Source organism: Meriones unguiculatus, chromosome 3 (genome assembly GCF_030254825.1).
Source record: "Meriones unguiculatus strain TT.TT164.6M chromosome 3, Bangor_MerUng_6.1, whole genome shotgun sequence".
NCBI lineage: Eukaryota > Metazoa > Chordata > Mammalia > Rodentia > Muridae > Meriones > Meriones unguiculatus.
In genome coordinates this window covers 1,879,507-1,897,301 of record NC_083351.1, presented here as the reverse complement: position 1 = coordinate 1,897,301, position 17,795 = coordinate 1,879,507, and the positions used below count along the sequence as shown (strand labels likewise).

Here is a 17,795-nt window from a genome sequence, read left to right as displayed (position 1 = left end):
GGGTCTGCAGTGCGCATAGGCAGACGCTGTTCACTTCCAGGAGAGCAGATTCCACTTAGGATGTTGCGCTGCCTCTTCTGTGGGCCGCTGTCAACAGTGTCCCAGAAGGCCGGGACCGTCCACCCTGTGCAGGGACTCGGCCTAGAGTCAGAATGCCGGTCTAACAGGGGTCACATGGTCACCAAGCACCCTGTCCACGCACGCTGGGCACAGGTCTCTTTCCATCCTTATGTAGGACCTGGGAAGAGGGAGGGAGCCTGTGATTGGGAGAACATGTCAGAAAAGGTGCAGGCTGCAGCCGGAGCCCCAGACCTGTAGCAGCAGCTACAGGTCAGCTGCTGAAGGGCCTGAATGTGCAGCTTCTTGGAATTAGCATCTCCTGTAGACCCATGTCTGTGCTCCTGGCTGTCCCTCCTAGCTTGTCTATCCCGCTCTCCAGCTCTCTCCACATGCTGAGGGATGTGGGGACTCTTTCCGGGTTTCTTTCATGGAGCTCGTGATTAGACTGGGACACTGGGCTGAGGGGCTGAGGGCTGAGGGGGCTGGTGTAGCATCTCCATGCCTAGGATTCTGGCTTTGTACTGCTCCACCTCCCCTAGCTCCCCACCGATCCTCCTCTGCAGGGCCTCCCAGCCTTGCCAGGATGGCTTCATTCTCTACTTTGGTTTCTTTTCTGTGTTGGCCAGGACACCGTGACTGTACGTCTGTGCACGTTTGTGAGTGCATCTCTGTCTGAAGTTGTGCATCTGTGTATTCTCATGTGTGCTTTTGTACAGTGGGCCCGTGTGTGCACATGTGTCTGTGTATGTGGCTGTCTGTGCCTGTGGTTTTGTGGGATTTGGGCCTCTGGATCGTGGTTTGATTGTGAGTGCGCCAGCAGGAATGCGCGGGGCGGGTTTGGCGGGACTAGCATGGCCCCCTGGGGGCGGGGCGGGGCTGGGAGTGGGGGCGGCTCCCTCTGCAGTTTGAGGATTTGGCCTTTACCTGCAAGGGGTGGAGGGAAAGCTGAGACCATAAAGGCAAAGGGGCGGGACGTGCCAGACCAGAGCTGCTCCCTGCCGCACGCAGCCCCAGTGCCTCAGAGTTGGGCTGTCTGTGTCCGGGCTGGGTGTGCACTGGAGCCTGGAGCTGGAGCCCTCGTCTGTGAGCCCTCAACAAGATCCCTGAGTCCACGCCGCCCACCCCTCCTGGCATGGAGGCGTCCCGAGGCTGGGGCAGGCTGGTGGTGCTCTGGTGCCTTGGCCTCCTGGGCAGCCTTATGGGTGTCGCCGGTACTCACTACCGCTCTCTGTGGAGGAACTGCTATCCATGCCACCTGAGCCAGGCCGGCTACCCCGTGAGCACCACAGATCAGAGGCCAGGTGGGCACCCCAGGAGCCAGGGTGGGTGGGGTCAGGATGCCCCTCCCCAGCATGCTCCCTTTGCTTCTTATGCTTTCTTTTAAATTTATTTCTTTTTGTTTGAGCATTTGGGTGTTTTGTCTGCATGTATGTATGTGTACTAGGTGCATGCAATGACCTCAAAAGCCAAAAGAAGGTATTGGATCCTCTGAACTGGAGCTACAGACAGTTGTGAGCCCCATGTGGGTGCTGGGAATCGAACCCAGGTCCTCTGGATAAGCAGCAAGTGCCGTCAGCCCTGCTTCCTTGTTTTCAAAGTTTATGCCAGCCAGTTAGCACAGGGGTTGGAGAAAGCAGAACCCAGAAGGGCTTAGCAGGTGGTTGCTGCTGCTGAGACAGGGCCCAGATGTGTCCTGAGCAAGCAGCAGGGAAGTCACCTGAGAGGGGAGGCAAACATCTTGCTTTTCAAAGCTTCCGGTGCCCCGATGTCCCCCCCTCCATCTGCCACTCTGGAGTCAGCTGAGAAGGCAGACTGCAGAGGGGTGCTTGGAGGTGGTGTCCCAGCAGCTAGACCTTTGGGGTTGCTTGTGTGAGAATGGTAGGTGTTGCTTGGCCCCCAAGCCTCTCAGGCCCAGCCGGCAGGGCCACGTAGAGGCTCTGGGCTGAGCCTGCAGCAGCCATGGGGATCAGCATCCTCTTATTCTCACCCTGGAAGCCGGGATTTGATGTCTGAGCCAGCCTCCCTCCACGTGGCTATACAGAGCTTGGAGCGGGCACCCTCAGGAATGTAACTAGGGGCTGTGGTGTGTTCATCTCCCCAGCGACTCACCACTTGCACCCCAGGGGGTGATAAGGGCTGCTGGTGCCCCCTTCAAGCCTCCCCCCAGGCTCTTGGGTGATATCACCGGGCGAGTCTCACTCCCCCATGCCTGAAGGATACCTGGGATGATCAGATGCTGCCGCTCTCTTCTTGCGTCACTCAATCCAAGGGCCCTAGAGCCTCCAGCAACACGCTGACGCCATGCTTAGTGGTTCTTCCTAGACTGGCTGGCATGTCACTGTCTTACGAGTGGTGCCTGGGAGCCTGTACCATCAGAAGGTCTCGGCTGGGCATGCCCAGGCCTTGGAGAGCTTGGAGCCCAGTCCCTGCTCTGAGGCTTTCACAGAGGCAGCAGGAGGAGAGAGGCAAGTGGAGCACAGTTTACAAGAGTGAGAACCGGGTGTCTTGTGTGTGGCAAGGAGACGTTCAGTTGGTACCTGGAGGAGTGAGCTTGCTGGTGAGGTCCCAAGGTCTCTGTCGAAGCTTGAGAAAGCTCTGCGGTGGTTTCCACAGAGGCAGCATTTGGTGGCTGGCTAGCTCTGACTGTTGCATGTCGCCGAGCCAGGAACTGGGGGTTGGGTAAGGACTCCCTGGCCTTTCCTGATGGCGTTCTTAGTGCTTCCCTGCAGCACCGCCAGCCCCAGCTTAGCAGCTACTTACAGGCTTAACCAGCTCCCAAGGGACCTGGCCCAGGCTGGCACAGCGAAGCTACCATGTGGTCCTGTCCTGAAGCCACTACATCCTCAGTCACTGGTCATAGCAGATTGGGGGGGTAGTCCCCCTAGCTGGACGGCCTTGCTCTGGCGCTCTGGGGCTTCAGCACACAGTGGTTTGCCTGCTACCAGACACAGCCTCATGACCAGTCAGGTTCTGTTCTCACTCTCAGGTCATGCTGCCGTCATGCTCTGCGCAGGCTCATTCTCACTGCCTCAGTAAGATGGTATCCGTACTGCAGTTGCAGCCCAGCTGTTCTTGCTTGTTCGGAGGGCTCTGCTATTTGGAGCCTGTCAGGATGGTCCCCACTGCAGGCTCAGTGTGCCCCCAGCTGCACTGTGTGTGGGGGAGTTACACCACAGTTCTGGGCATGGGCTTTTGGGGGAACTTAGCCTCTGGCCATGTCAGGGGACAGAGTCTTGCTAGCCCGGCCACAAAGATGACCTCCAGCAGGTACTGCTGAGTCAGGAGGCTAAGCTAGGAATTAGGAACTGTGGGCTCACAGAAAAGCAGCTCGTGTGACTGAGTCAAACAACAGACCTGTCTGTGCTCTGTTTTGTTTTGTTTTCCCCATGACCACTCTCCCAGTCTCCACTCGGTACCTTAAAGCAGTATGATCATGGGCTTAAGGTGTGACTCAGTTGTTAGAGCTTTTGCCTGACAATGCCAAAGCTTTGGGTTCCCAGGACTGCGTCAAAAACCAGATGTGGTAGCATATGTCTGTGATCCCAGCACTCAGGAGGTGGAGGCAGGGGATTAGAAGTTCAGGGCTAGCCCTAGCTCCATAGTGGGCTTGAGGCTGGCTTAGCTGTATGAGAGCCTATCTCAAACAACAGCAACAACAACCAAATGGACGACCTGATGGCTCTGGAGGTCCAAAGAGGCTAGAACTGAGGCATAACCCGGGACAGCTGGTGTCTCTTCCCTCTGGCTCACAGAGGCAGGCATACTGTGGATGCACAGCCCGTCCTCCATCCTCAACACTAGCCACACTGTGTCTTGTAGTCTCTGACCCCTGCTCCATCCTGAGGGCTCCTCCTGCTCTGACCCTCCTTGTCAATTGTTGTCCTTAATCTTTGAGACAGTACCTTACCGGGTAGCACGAGCTGGCCTGGAATTCATGCTTTTCCTGTCTGAGCCTCCTGAGTACTGACATGGCAGGCCTCGCCAACGTGCCTGGCTTGCTTCCTCTGACCCTCCCAGGCTCCTGATGGCCTTGTGTCTATCTAGATAACCCAGAACACTCCCCAAGCCAAGGCCCTTGGTTTTTATTTCCCTGTAGAGTGTTCTGGGAATGAAGATCTTGAGGGGCACCCTTCCTCTAGCCTGCCCTCCTAACTTTAAGGACTGCTGAGCCTATGGCTCCTCAGCTCATGGCCAAAGATCTGGCTGTAGGCCCAGCTTCTCAGAGGTCCTCCAGGCTGTTTGAGTGCAGCTCTGTGCTGCCGCCATGTGGCCCGCTGAGTGTTGAACTGAGCAGGACTTAGGCCCTGCTTTCAGAAAGTCACTTATTTCTGTAAACGGGTTTGTGTGGAATCAGAAGAGGCCTGGCAGTCAGGGCTTCAGGGGTGTGTGAGGGGGCAAAACCCTTCATCCTGGAAGGGGCCTGCTGTCACCAGATGTTGGCTTGGGAGGACGGCAGTGCCGGCAGACCTGAGAGCCATGGTGGTGCCACAGAGCTCCAGCCTCTGCTGTCTTAGGCCGTCACTCCCACAATAGCAGCCTCCATTTCCAGGAAGCACCTTAAATGTAGGAAGGATGGAAGCTTCAGTCAGTGTGCTGGCCCCTCTTCAGAGGTATTCAGGGGACGCTGACAAAGGCCCTATCCATCATGGAGGTGATCTACCCTTGTAGGGAGTTGGTTGCACACACAGGGAGGCTGGAGTGACTGTCCCTGTCTCAAAGGACTGTGGAGAGCTGGCGAGACCGTGTGATCAGGGAGAGCCTCACTGCCACAGCCGGGTATGAGGGCTGGCAGGGAGGGCCTGTTGGGAAACTCCCCTCCCGCCTTGTGGGTCCTTCACGGGCTACTTTCTGCTTGAGGGTCTTGTGCTTAACGTGCAGTGTGTGTGGACTGGCCGCTTTCCCTGGGCTGGGAGGATCGAGAACCCCCTGCCAGGGTGCCAAGAGTGGCCCAGAGCCCATTTCTCGTAAAGCCTGCTCACCTTACTGTCAGTGCTGGGGGCAGGCAGGAGTGAAGCCCAGGAACATTCAGACCGTCCGGGGCTTTATAGACTAGCAGGCTGAGAGAGTCCCTGGCGTGCACCTCAGCTGCGCTGTGTGTACCCCTCTGACCCTCCAGGGGTTTGAGCTCAGGAACACTCCTCTCTGGACTCCTGGGACGGATGTTGTCACCACAGTCCTCTGGCCTGGGGCCTGAGTCCTTCATCGTGCCCTGGCTCTTCTGTCTCCCTTAGTATTTCATGTCCTTGTCAGTGCCATCAGGCCTTTGTTTTTCACCCCAGCCCGAGGACTCGTGTGACAGTGGCTTTATGGAACTTGTGCCCTTGTTTCCTGCCTCTTGTGACAGGGACACAGAGCAGGACACCCTCGTGAGGCTCCCGGTGAGCCCCTTGCCAGTCAAATGGTCGGCACTCCACCACATCCCTATTTTTGCCCAAAGATACCTGGTGGCTCTTACCATGGAAATTCCAGAAAACCCTCCTGGAAGGGGCACCACGAGGGAGGGGCACACTCTCGACACACAGGAAGCATGAGAACCAGAGAGGAGGCTGCCACTTGCACAGACAAAGAAAAGGCACCCTCCATGCCTTGAGTCCATCCTGGCCCTGAAGCTCCTCTTGAGAACCCTCACTGTCCCCTTCTGGGTCCCTGGGCTGGGCCTGCCCTTGGTTGCGTGCAGCTGTATGAAGAATACGATGGCCCATGCTGAGCCTTCCTTCGGTAGCTCTTCCCGTCGGGATATTCCACCCTGGAAGATAGGCACTGCCTGTGTCTGGGGAGGCAGATGTGGTCTGATGCGGTCTTGAGCTCCTGCACCATGTGCCCAGTGCTGTGGGCCTGGCCCAGTGTGAGCCTGGCCAGTAACCACACTCTCTCTACCTAGACGTGGATGAGTGCCGTGCTCACAACGGTGGCTGTCAACACAGGTGTGTGAACACCCCCGGCTCCTACCTCTGTGAGTGCAGACCTGGCTTCCGGCTTCACACAGACGGCAGGACCTGCCTGGGTGAGTATGTGTCGCCTGCCTGGGGCTGTTCAGAACGTGCTTGGGGGAGGGGCCCAGTGGGGCGGGGTGGGCTGGCATTGTGCTCTGTGCTCCTTCCTGGGGAGCTGCCTGGGAGTCCTGCCGCATCCTGCGGGGTGGGACTGCACTCCCCCTCAGGTAAGGCCGAGGTTTGGACGGGTCAAAGCCTCCCCGCAGCCCTGCAACTATGCCGAGTCCTGCAGGGTTGGTCAGTCTGCAGGGACCCAGCCCAGCAGGGCTGCACCGAGACATGGCGTGGCGGACCTTCTGGATGGCTCTTGGGTAGGGAGGCAGGCTGAGCCTTGGCCCTGTCAACAGAAAGCATTTCTTGATCTGCAGAACAGGGCTTTCCTGGAAGCTGGGGGTGTGAGCAGGCCCCTGGTCCATGATTATCTTGGGGTCTCAGCTACGAGGGAAGGGCTTAGTGGCCTCTTGAGAACACAGAAACTCTTTAGCTTGGCTAAAGAGACATCCAGAGTCAGGCAGCCATTCACTTCACCCTGGGCCTGGGGACAGGCACCCTGAGACATGGGTGATTCCTTCCTGTTTCTGTGTTGTTCTGGGGAGGCACCCCTGCTGTCTGCTTTGGAGATCCAGACAGCTTGGGCCAATTCTGAACAGCCTGGTCTTGGCTGCTACGTGGCTGGCAGTGCGCCAGCCCCGGGGGGTTGCACCCACGCACACATGTCGCAGCCTCTGTCCGCTCCGCTGCGGGAGCCAGGCAGCTGCCTGAGTGAGAAGTAGAAGCAGATGCAGGAATGTTGCCATGTGTTCCGGGTAGCTGTGACAGCGGAGTCCAGCGATGGCCTGCTGGCCCTTCTGGGAGCCTGTGGCTTGGGCTCTTTAGTCTTGGGTACCCTTGTCATGCAAGGTACTCCTTAAAGAAGGGTAACCCTGGGGATTGGTGTGAGGGGTGACCCCTGCTGCTGGCTCCAGGACTGGGACACTCATTCCCTGCGTTTCTCTTTGCTGTCTGCATTGATAGCGACCCTCGCTGAGGTGCCCCGAGAGGACCAAGGGCCAGGATGAGACATGTTAGATTGTGCACCCTTGGGGCTCCAGAAGGGTAGGCTTGTGTGTATTGTGTGGAGGTGGTCTGCAGCACCTCTGTGGCCGTCACCCTGACATTGTTTAGATGGGTGGCCTCTCGGGGCTTCTCAGCCTTCTTCCATGCTGGTGCCCACCTCCTCACTCCTCACACCTGAGGGCTCGCCTGACTTGGCTTTGGTTAGATGTGGAACTGTGGCTCAGATGTTCTCTCTCTCTCTCTCTGCCTCTCTCTCCATTTCTCTCGTCTCTCTGTCTGTAACTTTCAACAAGGGATTTACACTGATGTTTAATGAGGTTCCCGCCTCCTGTCTGGGAATGCTAGTGCAAACTCTACACTGGCTTCTCCAGGTGTGGTAGCTTCTCTTCTCTGCTGCTCTCCCTGCAAGCATCTGGTGGTGTTCTGAGGACCCTTGAGCATTATTTTATCCTTGTTCCCGCGCTGTGTCTGTGTTCTCTGAGCATATGGTCCCTACTCATCCTCCATCCTCAGTCATCTCTCTGTATTCCACCCATCTGGCTGTGGGTGATGGATTTGTGTGTGTGTGTGTGTGTGTGTGTGTGTGTGTGTATGACTAGAATTCCTAGGGAGCATCTATGATGAGCCTGGGGGGACCTGAGAAGGTTTCAGAGCAATTCGGGGTCCCCTGGGAGCTTCCTTCAGGAGTTTCTGGGTGCTCCTCTATGTCCTATCCCACACCCCTTCCAGTTGCTGAGGAAACTGCCTGGGGTGGAGGTGGCTGCGCAGCTCTCCTGTGGCCAGGGGGGTTACCTGAGGGAGCCAGCATAGCGGTATTAGTCCTGGGCCCTTTGGAGGACCCAACACAGGCCATGCCAAACCTCCTAGACTTTTTGAGGTCTCTGAAGAGCCAAGGGGCTCATCTCCTCACCCCAGCTTCATCGCCCTCTTTGGAACTCCTGAAGCATATGGTGTAGGCTGAGGCAGTGGTCACTGTCCCTGGTTCATCACCGTGCCCTCCACACCTACAGTGTGGTGGGTCCTTGGCTGACATACGTGGGAAGAATTTATTGGAGCCATTCCCTTCTTGGGAGGTCAGCTGGCGCACAGCTGGTGCCGGCTTTCCCCTTCCTGCTGGGCTCCTGGCAGAGAGCCCTGCAAACACACCTCCAGGCTCAGGTCTTAAGGCCTTGGACAGCCTCTCCCTGCAGCCTTTTGAGGCGAGGATTTCAGAGGCCAAGGTGGAGAAGAGGCCAGAAGAGGCATAATTGTCCTTTAGTGGTATAGGATGTGAGCTCATGAGATGGTCACATTAAAGGCCCCCAAAGATTAGCAAAGACCTCAGAGGAGGCAGAGTTCAAGTTCAAATGCTTCCTGAGTAATTATAGGATCTCCTATGAGCTTCCTTCAAGGGTGCCTGGGTGCCTCTTCCAGGTGCTGAGGAAGCTGCCTTAGCTACCATTGCTTTGAAATGCTGGCCAAGGATGGAGGAGTCTGAGTAGCTCTGGTTGTAGCTGAGGAGGTTGCCCAAGGGAGCTGAGAGGTATTTGTCCTGGGCCCTGTGGAGGACTCCATGCCACATTCTCACCCCCAAGGCCAGGCAAACCAGGAGACATATAAGTTCTGCACTGGCTCTTTCTTTCTTTCTTTCTTTCTTTCTTTCTTTCTTTCTTTCTTTCTTTCTTTCTTCCCCATCTCTCTCTTCCTTCCCCTCCCTCCCTTCCTTCCTTCCTTCCTTCCCTCCTAAGGTGTCATGAGATTGAGGCAGGCCTGAACTTACTGTGTGGCCAGAGCTGGCATTGAACTTGTGTTCCTCCAGCCCCAAGTGTCAGGATTATAGGCAGGGGCCACCACACCCTGCTTCACATGGTCTAAGCATAGAAATAAAAGACAGAAAGATTTCCACTTCTGTTCTCTTTTTAAATTTTATTTATTTTTATTTTATGTACATGAGTGTTTGTATGTATGTGTTTGCCTGTATGTATGTATGTATGTGTGTACACTATGTGTGTGCCTGGTGCCCATCAAAGCCAGAAGGGGGGGTTGGATCTCCTGGGCCTGGAATTAACAGATGGTTGTGAGCTGCCATGTGGGTGTTGGGAACCAAATCCAGGCCCTTTGCAGGAGCAGCCAGTGCTCTTAACTGGTGAGCCCTCTCCTGCTCTTGAAAATGAGGACTTCAAGGACTTTGCCTTCAGTCTACTATGGTAAGAACACTGTCCCCTGTCAGAGCTACCACTCCAGTGGAGACAGAAGGCCCCACCCTGATTTGGGATGTGCTCTCCTGGGGTGCTCTGTCCTCCCTCTCCTTTCTGGGATGGGGAGCAGCCAGGCCTAAGGCTGCTCTAGTTTTCAGGACTTGGGCCAGAGCTAGTTGCTTCTTTCCCTGGCCATGGAAAGTCAGGCCTGGCCAGCGTGGTGGTTTGGCTGATGGTCCAGGAGTGTCGTTTTGTGTTCCTGTGACATTTTGCAGAGCTCCAGAGTGAAGCAGCCTCAGGGTATCATAATACCACAAGGGGCCCTCCTCCTCCATGGGGCAGAGGTGCTGTGGGTGGCATGTGCCTGTCTAATGGCTGTCAGTGACCTGGCCTTGTCACTGGCCTTGTCACTGGCCTTGTCACTGGCGGTTTCCAGTCTAAGGGATGGTGGCTGTCACGGGCTTAGCCCTGTGGCAGAGGTGGCCTCTCCTTATGTCACACCTGTTGGCTCAGGGTGGTCAGCGTTGGGGAGGGCTTTGCTGCCAATACATACCTATGGTGGTCCCATTGCCAGAGTCAGCTGGGTGCTAGTGGGTACATGGCTGGAGGAAGGCTGCCCAGCCCTGCCCCTGGCCTGGTCCTGCCTGTGTGTACCTGTGGACTTGACAGAGCCTCCACTCCCCAGGCACCAGGATAGTAATGGGCTTTAGGGGCTCTAGTCTGTCCCCAAGGTTCCTTCCTAGAGGGAAAGCCTCAAAGAAAGCTTTCTGGGCCCTGATGGCTGCTGCTGGCAGAGTCCTGGGTCTGGGGCCAAAGCCACAGGCAGCTCAAATGTGCAGACTGCCAGGCTCTTCTGCAAAACTCATCCCCATGAAGCCACAGATGCAGCTCTGCCCATGTTTCCCATCCTTCCAAAGCCTGGCAGGGCTTGCAGTTGTACAAGGGGTCAGCATCCCAGCCCTGGGCAGCTTGAGAGGAGAGGTGGGAAGAGCGAAGCGGCTGCTGCGGTCAGTCCCTTCCTGTCTCAGGATCCCGCCCTGGGCTTGTCACAGGGCAGCCAGCACCTTGGAAGAGCAGGCTGAGATGGAACAGGGGTCCCCAGGTACAGCAGCCCACACGGGGTTTCTGTTCCCAACCTGGAGCTTCCAGGGAAGAGGGTACAGACCCTGAGCTGGGGGCAGAGCCCTGCAAGGGAGGGTTGGCAGTCACAGTGGGCGTGCAGGGAGATGCAGCCACAGGAGACAAGGCTGGTGAGTGAAGGCAGTGCTGGCTTGAAGTGATTGGAGGAACGATGGGAGGGTCCCCGTTATTCTGGCCTCGGGGCCCAGCCTTACTTTTGCGATGGAGTATTTTCTATGAGGTCTGGGCTGTTCTTCCACGAAACTGTTCTTTCCTCAGAGCTCTCTGCACCTCACACCCTACCCCTAATGGAGCGACTCATGCTGGCTGTGGGTGGAGTCGCAGCCCAGCCTTGTTGGAACTCCAAACTCCTATAAATGCAAATAGGTCAGGGTGAGCTGCAAAACACCCCCTGCATGCAAGCAACAGGGCTTTATGTTCCTCATAGTTGCAAGTCCAAGAGCCAAGGTGCCAGCCTTTCTGGTCCCCGGTAAGGTCAGAGTCCCCTGTGTGTGACCACTCCCAACCTTAGCTAAGGCAGAAGACCCAGCCTCTGAACACTGTCATATCAGAGGGCCTCAGCATGTGAGTTGGTGCGGGTGAGTTGGAGGCGCAGGGACAGACATTGAGAGTCTACTATAGAGTGTCACCAACTATAGTCACATGTGTCTGATCTGGAAGTGGGTAGAGGCCTAAGTGAGGGCTTGGGAATTGGGGGATGGGACTGTGGAGCAGTACTGTTGGGTCCTGCAGGTTTGTCCACAGATCACAGGCTGAGTGTGTGGCAAAAGGAGAAGTGGAATGAGACCTACCCAGCCCTGTTGCCTAGGATGGCCTGGTGTTCCCGACCCTCCTGCCTATATCCCTAGTACTGTGATCTCAAGTGTGTCACTACCCTTCGCTGAGGCCATCCCTGGCTGGAGGCGGCAGGCCAATCCCTGACCTCTGCTCTGAAGGTCACTCAGCTTCGCTCCTGTCTGGCCTTGGATCTGGTTTCTAGGATCATAACCAATGTGATCCTCAGGCCTTGGCCCTGGCTGAGGTTCCAGAGTGTGTGTCCTACAGTAATTTGAGGGGCCTGGAAATGTCAGCATCAGCCCTGACACCCAGGCATACAGACCCTGGCCATTCCTGAAGCCTTGCAGCCCAGCACAGAGAGGAGAAAAATCTGCCTGGCTCAGCTTTCCGGGAATCGGAGAGGATGTGCTGGGTGATGCTGGCCTGGCTCCCTGGTGTGCACAGCTTGGGAGCATCTGGGGAGACAGAGCTCTGGGGTGAAGGACAGGGATGGTTCTGAGTGTGGGAAGCTGCGCTGGCATCCCAGGTCTTTAATGCCAGTCACAGTGGGCTGGCTCATGGGCCATCTCAGCTGCTTTGGAGATGAAGTGCTTTTCCCTCCTGGGTGATGGCCCTTCCTGCTGAGGTGCTGAGACCCTGCGCCCCTCTGCGCCTGCCTGGTCTTGCCAGAATGGACTTCTGGTTCCTATTACGTGTCTTGAGTAGGGATGCAGTTGGTGTGGTGAGCACAAGTAAACAGAGCCCCCAGGAATGTGGGGCCAGCTGAGGCCATGTGCACGGGCGCTCAGGCACCTCAGGAGGGAGGGCTGGTGGCTGAAGAGCTGGCTCAGGTGAGGCTAGCCAGGCCTGAGGTCAGCATGGCTTCCATCCAGTTTAGGGGTCAGAGCAGAGTTGGGGAAGGGCTCAGGTTGGTGGGCTTACCTCAGTGCTGCAGGAAGTTGCTGCAGCTCCTCCCTTGGGGCCCCTGGGAGGCCAGGAGATTGGTCACTGCCCCCCATGGCTGGCTTTGCCCCAGGGAAGGCGGCCTCCACGTGCTCTTCCGGCTGTGCTTCATGTGAGAAGAGAGCTGTTTGTGAGCAATGTGGCCTTTAAACCAGCTTGCTTTGAAGGAAGCCCAGCCTTCTCAGAGCCCGAGGCAGCTCACGAGGCCCATGCAGCTGCCAGCACCTGGGCCTCGCTGTGCTGTCCTCCATGGTGCCAAGACCCCAAACTAGGCCAGGGATAGTGCTGCTTAAAGTTAACAGTGTCCCCACATCTCATGCAGCATCTTAGGGTTGAGGGTCACCCCCAGAGTGCTTCAGTAATGAGTCTCAGGTTTGCTGACACAGCTCTGGGCACATGCCCGTAGGCAAACAGCCCGGGCCAGGGGCAGCATTCTTGCGGCTTCCTTCCAGACTGAGGGCTAACTTCTTTTAACCACAAGGCCAATGCCAGAGACTTGATTCTAACCAAATCCATGCCAGGAGCTGGCTGCCACTGCCCGTAGAAGCTCAGCATCCATCCTGCGTGCTTTGCCAGGCATAGCATCTTTCCTGTTTCCACAGGCCAGCTGAGGGTATGACCGAGTTCATTCATAGAGTGCCCAGGTACCCACGAGGCCAGCCCATCTCTCTTCCGTGCCCAGCAGCTGTCCAACCAGGAAGGGCAGGATGCTGCCCTCTCGGCCGTGGTCTCACTGAGGACCTAGGAATGCTGGGAAGACTGGACACTGATAGGGTGCGAGGTGTGGCCTGGCCTGTGGGCTGAGGTGGCTATTCATAGAGGTTCCACACCTCCCCCTCTGTCCTGTACTGGGAACAGGGAGATCTTTCCATGCCTCTTAGCCTGGTGCTAGGGCAAGAGCCAGCTACTCCTCAGTAGTACCCTGGTGTTTCAGGTTTTGTGCCGGGGGATGTTGGCTTCCCGTCAAGGTGGGCCGATCTACCCCACGGGGGCTGGGTTGAGAGGACTCAGAGAGACATCCACTGTACTGTGGGCCCTGTAGGTGGCTGAGACTGTAAAGTCAGGCCTGCCGGGAACAAGAGCAAGGAAGTGGGTGGCGAGGGTTCGTGTGGGAGGTTGCCATATTCTGTCCTGCTGATATGGGAGTGAGGATCTGCCCCCGTGGCCTGATCAAGCTCTTCGTGTCCGCAGCCATCAGCTCTTGCACTTTGGGAAACGGTGGCTGCCAGCAGCAGTGCGTGCAGCTCACGGCGACGCAGCACCGCTGCCGGTGCCGGCCCCAGTACCAGCTGCAGGAGGATGGCAGGCGCTGTGTCCGTAAGTAGTGTGGAGCTGGGGGAACGGGCGGGGTGGGGTCTGGAATCCAGGGAGGAACCTGATGTGATGGTGCCTGCTGGTAGGAGGGAGGCGCGGGCAGCTGTGGGCTGAGGCGCTGGGCTGGGAAGCACTACTGGCTGGCACATCCCTAGGGCAGGAAGTTCAGGATGGAGACAGCGCCTGGTTTCCTAGATGTCCGTCTGGGGTTTGGGCGGAGGAGGCAGCCAGGCCAGTGCTCCAGGAGTTTGGGCTGCTTGCATAGGAGACAGACTTTGCTAAAGGGGTGGTGGTGGTGGTGTGTGCGTGGCGAGGTCAGGATCAGAGCCCCTTCTCCCAGATGTGGAAGTGGGACAGAGCAGGTGCTGAGACTTCCCCAGCACAGCCGGAAGTGAGTGTAGATATGAGGGGGCCAAGGCCAGCCATGTGTGCGGAAGGGCAAAGGACCCCAGGACTGGGAGACCACAGAACTGGGGACATGCAGGGCTGAACAGGTGCCAGAGTTGGGGGTGTTAGGAAGTTCTGAGGGTCATGGGGCTGAGATGGGACGTCATAGGACTTTGGAGGTTATGGGATGGAGGGAGTCACAGAGATGAAGCTGTGATGAGCTGGGAGTGTGAAGATGAGAGTTTCGCAAGGCTGGAGGAGTCACAGGGTTGAGGGGCACAAGGCCCTAGAGGATCATAGCATTGGGGATCACATGAGATCCTTGGGGAGCATGTGGGGGGCTGGGGAGCACAGGATTTGAGGCTCCTAGCCCATGTCAGTTTCAACACCTTATCTCAAAGTACAAACTCTGGGCAGAGCAGGCCAGGATCACGGCCAGAGGTGAGCTGGGCTGGCTACCTGCCTTAAGGCCCTCTTCTGGCTAGACTTTGCTTTCTGCCATAGCAATCTTTGGGAACCATGACACTGCCAAGTTGTGGGTATTCTGGAAGAGCCTTAAGAGCCCTGGTCTTGGCTGTGGAGTCCCCTTGGGGGAACTCAGAGCTACCTACAGCTGGGGGACCGTGGTGCAGGCTGGGGCACAGAGGGATTCCTGCACAGGGGAGGGATTCTGAATCTGCCCCCTTCCCCATCTCTCCTCTTCGCCTCCACCCCCATCCCCCCTCCCTGGCTCCGGTGTACAGGTAGAAGTCCGTGTGCAGATGGCAACGGTGGCTGCATGCATATCTGCCAGGCGCTCCGGGGCCTTGCCCACTGTGGCTGCCACACAGGTTACCAGCTTGCTGCAGACCGCAAGGCCTGTGAAGGTAGGACACTCTGCCCAGCCCAGCGTCCTTGAGCACCCTGCTGGATGGGGCTCTGGTTGACCTGGACTGTTGACTAGTGTCCTCTCCCTCCTGGGTAGGAAGGGAGGCACCCAAGGGGCTGTCTACAGCTAATCATGACTGTGCAGAACAGAGGGAACCTGGGTGTCTGTTTTGAACATGCTTTCTATAGTGCCTGACTAGCCCCTGATCCTTAAGACCTGGGAGAGGTGAGCAAGGGCCACTGGTACACCCCAGAAAGTGTCGCAGCGAGTTGGTGCTGTGCTTTCTCAGGTGGTAAAGGTGTCATTAACTAGCTGAGTGCTGTTTCTGGAATTGCCCCTTCATCTTGCTGGCTGCTGTGGTACATCCCCAGCTGTGTGCTGTCCCATCTTCTCTGTGAATAGTAGGTCTGGGCTGAGCAGCCTTGGGGAGTCTGTGCTTTGCCCTGTGACTTCAGGGTGAGTGTGGTGCTCCTAAGGCCATCAGGGAGATGGTGGGTAGCCTCCCAAGTGTCATGTCAGAGGCCTGGATGCCCAAAGGGTAGGGACAGTGGGTGGCGACATACCCATCTGCACGAGGAAGTCATTACTAGTGCAACAGAAAAGACCCAGCCTGGGTCAGCCTGCAGCCCAGGAGTGTGTGAGGCTGTGCCTAGCAGGTGTTGGGACAGCCTGGTCTACACTATGCTGTCTAAGCTGTTAAAGTGCTCTAGGATATCAGCTGCCACTCCCCCCCCCCCCGTTGGGAGCCTGTGACACCCCTTCTCCACCTCTCCCTTTCAGATGTGGACGAATGTGCCATGGGGCTGGCCCAGTGTGCTCACGGCTGCCTCAACACTCAGGGGTCCTTTAAGTGTGTGTGCCACGCGGGCTATGAGCCGGGTGCCGACGGCCGGCAGTGCTACCGTGAGTAGGCAGCGGACCGGGCGGGGTGCTAGGGACACTAATGTGGCTTCCGAAGGCCCTAGAGTTGGTTTCGGTTGGGCAGCCCTGGGTGTGGGTCCCCAGGGGCTGGTCAGGGAGCGCTGAACCCTGTCAATGTCGCCACAGGGATCGAGATGGAGATTGTGAACAGCTGTGAGGCTGGCAATGGCGGCTGCTCGCACGGCTGCAGTCACACCAGCACGGGGCCCCTGTGCACCTGCCCTCGAGGTTACGAGTTGGAGGAAGACCAGAAGACCTGCACTGGTGCGAGCAGTTCCTTCCAGGCTGCCCTTCCCTGCAGCCCCAGGACTCACTGCCACACTCGGTCTTGGGCTTGTGTGGTGCCACGGCTTGGAAGTTTCTCTCTGACTGCCTGGGCTCAGCTGCAGGGGAGCTGAGAGTTAGCATCGCAGCTCAGAAGGGTCCTGAGTGCTTGCGTTGGATGCTGGCCTCTCGCTTGCCTGCACACTTATGGTCTCTGGTTGTGCATGTGTCCTGTATGTGTGTGTGTGAGAGAGAGAGAGAGAGAGAGAGAGACCGAGATCTCATGTCCCTGTAACTGTCCCTCCCGGGTCTATGTGTTCCTGTGGCTGTGTGCATGATTGTATGTAGTGTGCAAGTAACTGTACAGGTTCACCTGTGGTCAGGGAGGCGTGTACAGAGGCTGTGCAGAGGTTGTTGCTGTGGGATTGTGGGAGGGTACGGCCACGGTGCCAGTAGCGCCTGTGTGTGCTCCGCAGACGTCGATGACTGTGCCAACTCCCCATGCTGCCAGCAGGTGTGTGCCAACACCCCTGGTGGGTATGAGTGCAGCTGCTTCGCTGGCTACCGGCTCAGCACGGATGGCTGTGGCTGTGAGGGTGAGCACACGCTACATGGGTGATTGGGGAGGAATATCGGGGTCAGCCTTGGCCCTCCTGAGGTGGGCATGGGGTCAGCCTGCTTCCTGCTCTGCTCATGGACATTGATTAAGTACCTGCTGTATGCTCATTCACACCCACACAACCCATCCCGACCACACGTAAATGTGCATATGACCTCTTGGATGCCACACACAAGTTGTACGTGTAGCTAGCCAATTTCACATCTAGCCAGAGGCACGTACTTGTATAATAATGTACTTGTTAAATCACACATGCCATTGCCCCTCCCTTCTTTCCTCTGGCCTGTGGTCACTGACTCCCCTCACAGGCTTGGTGACACGCTCCTGCCTGATCCTTAAATGACTCTCCTGACGGGTTTCCACTGTCTCTTCACCGGAGTAGTCACTGTGGCAGGGGTGGGGTGATGGTGGTGGGGGTTTAGAGGGATGACCGTGGGTGGGGTCCAGCCAGGACAGGAGTGGTCCTCCAGGCTTCTACGGTGGGAGCAGAGCCTCAGCCGCCATGTTTGTCTGCAGATGTTGATGAGTGTGCCTCCGGTCACAGCGGCTGCGAGCATCACTGTTCAAACCTGGCTGGCTCCTTTCAGTGCTTCTGTGAGGCTGGTTACCGGTTGGATGAGGACCGCAGGGGCTGCACCCGTGAGCCTTCCCCTAGGCCCACTACTTTCTGAGTGCCTGTGCCTGGTAGCTCACATGTCCGGCTGGCTTACAGTCACCATTTCGGGCCCTGTGTGGGCCTGTCTCCTGCTGTAGGGGTAGGGCCAGCAGGCTGAGGGGAGCAGGCTGGTCGGGTAAGTGGTTGGTGATGGATGGCACAGTGTTTCTGGGGGTCTTGGGTATCTGGTTGCTGCGCTAACCAGCCAAGAGAAACCTAAGGCAGTCTTGATGCTAAGTAGTGGATGGCGAAGGCTGAGAGGCCTGTGTGTCCTTCTCCAGCCCTAGAAGAGTCCGTGGACCTGGATGGCCAGCTGCCCTTTGTGCGGCCCCTGCCCCACATTGCGGTGCTGAGGGATGAGCTGCCTCAGCTCTTCCAGGATGACTATGGGGCTGAGGAGGAGGCGGCGGAGCTGCGGGGAGAGCACACGCTCACTGAGAAGTTTGGTGAGGCACGAGACTGTCCTTGGCATCTCCCCTTGGGGATGGCATCTTGCAGTTCCTGAGCTAGGCTGCCCTATGGTATTGGAAGGTCCAAAGAGGCTCCTTACAGTTTGTATGCTTCGTCCAGGGCTCAGGACACCCAGCTGTCCCCAGGTCCTAGGGTGGGGCTCTAGTATCTC

The 17,795-nt window shown here is 57.3% G+C and overlaps 1 protein-coding gene across 5 annotated transcripts in view; it reads left to right on the top strand.

The window, feature by feature from the left end:
• Megf6 (multiple EGF like domains 6) overlaps window positions 1-17,795 on the top strand; it is an 85,757-nt gene that overhangs the window by 51,499 nt on the left and 16,463 nt on the right. For 4 of the 5 annotated variants that reach the window (XM_021655285.2, XM_060378947.1, XM_060378948.1 and 1 more), the window contains 8 exons: window positions 5,942-6,064; window positions 13,337-13,462; window positions 14,590-14,712; window positions 15,495-15,617; window positions 15,762-15,899; window positions 16,376-16,495; window positions 17,035-17,157; window positions 17,455-17,619. In XM_021655285.2, coding sequence (XP_021510960.1) covers window positions 5,942-6,064; window positions 13,337-13,462; window positions 14,590-14,712; window positions 15,495-15,617; window positions 15,762-15,899; window positions 16,376-16,495; window positions 17,035-17,157; window positions 17,455-17,619 — 1,041 coding nt within the window. Of the gene's footprint in view, window positions 1-1,059; window positions 1,362-5,941; window positions 6,065-13,336; window positions 13,463-14,589; window positions 14,713-15,494; window positions 15,618-15,761; window positions 15,900-16,375; window positions 16,496-17,034; window positions 17,158-17,454; window positions 17,620-17,795 lie in introns of those variants that run through there. The other variant, XM_021655294.2, reaches the window with a different exon arrangement.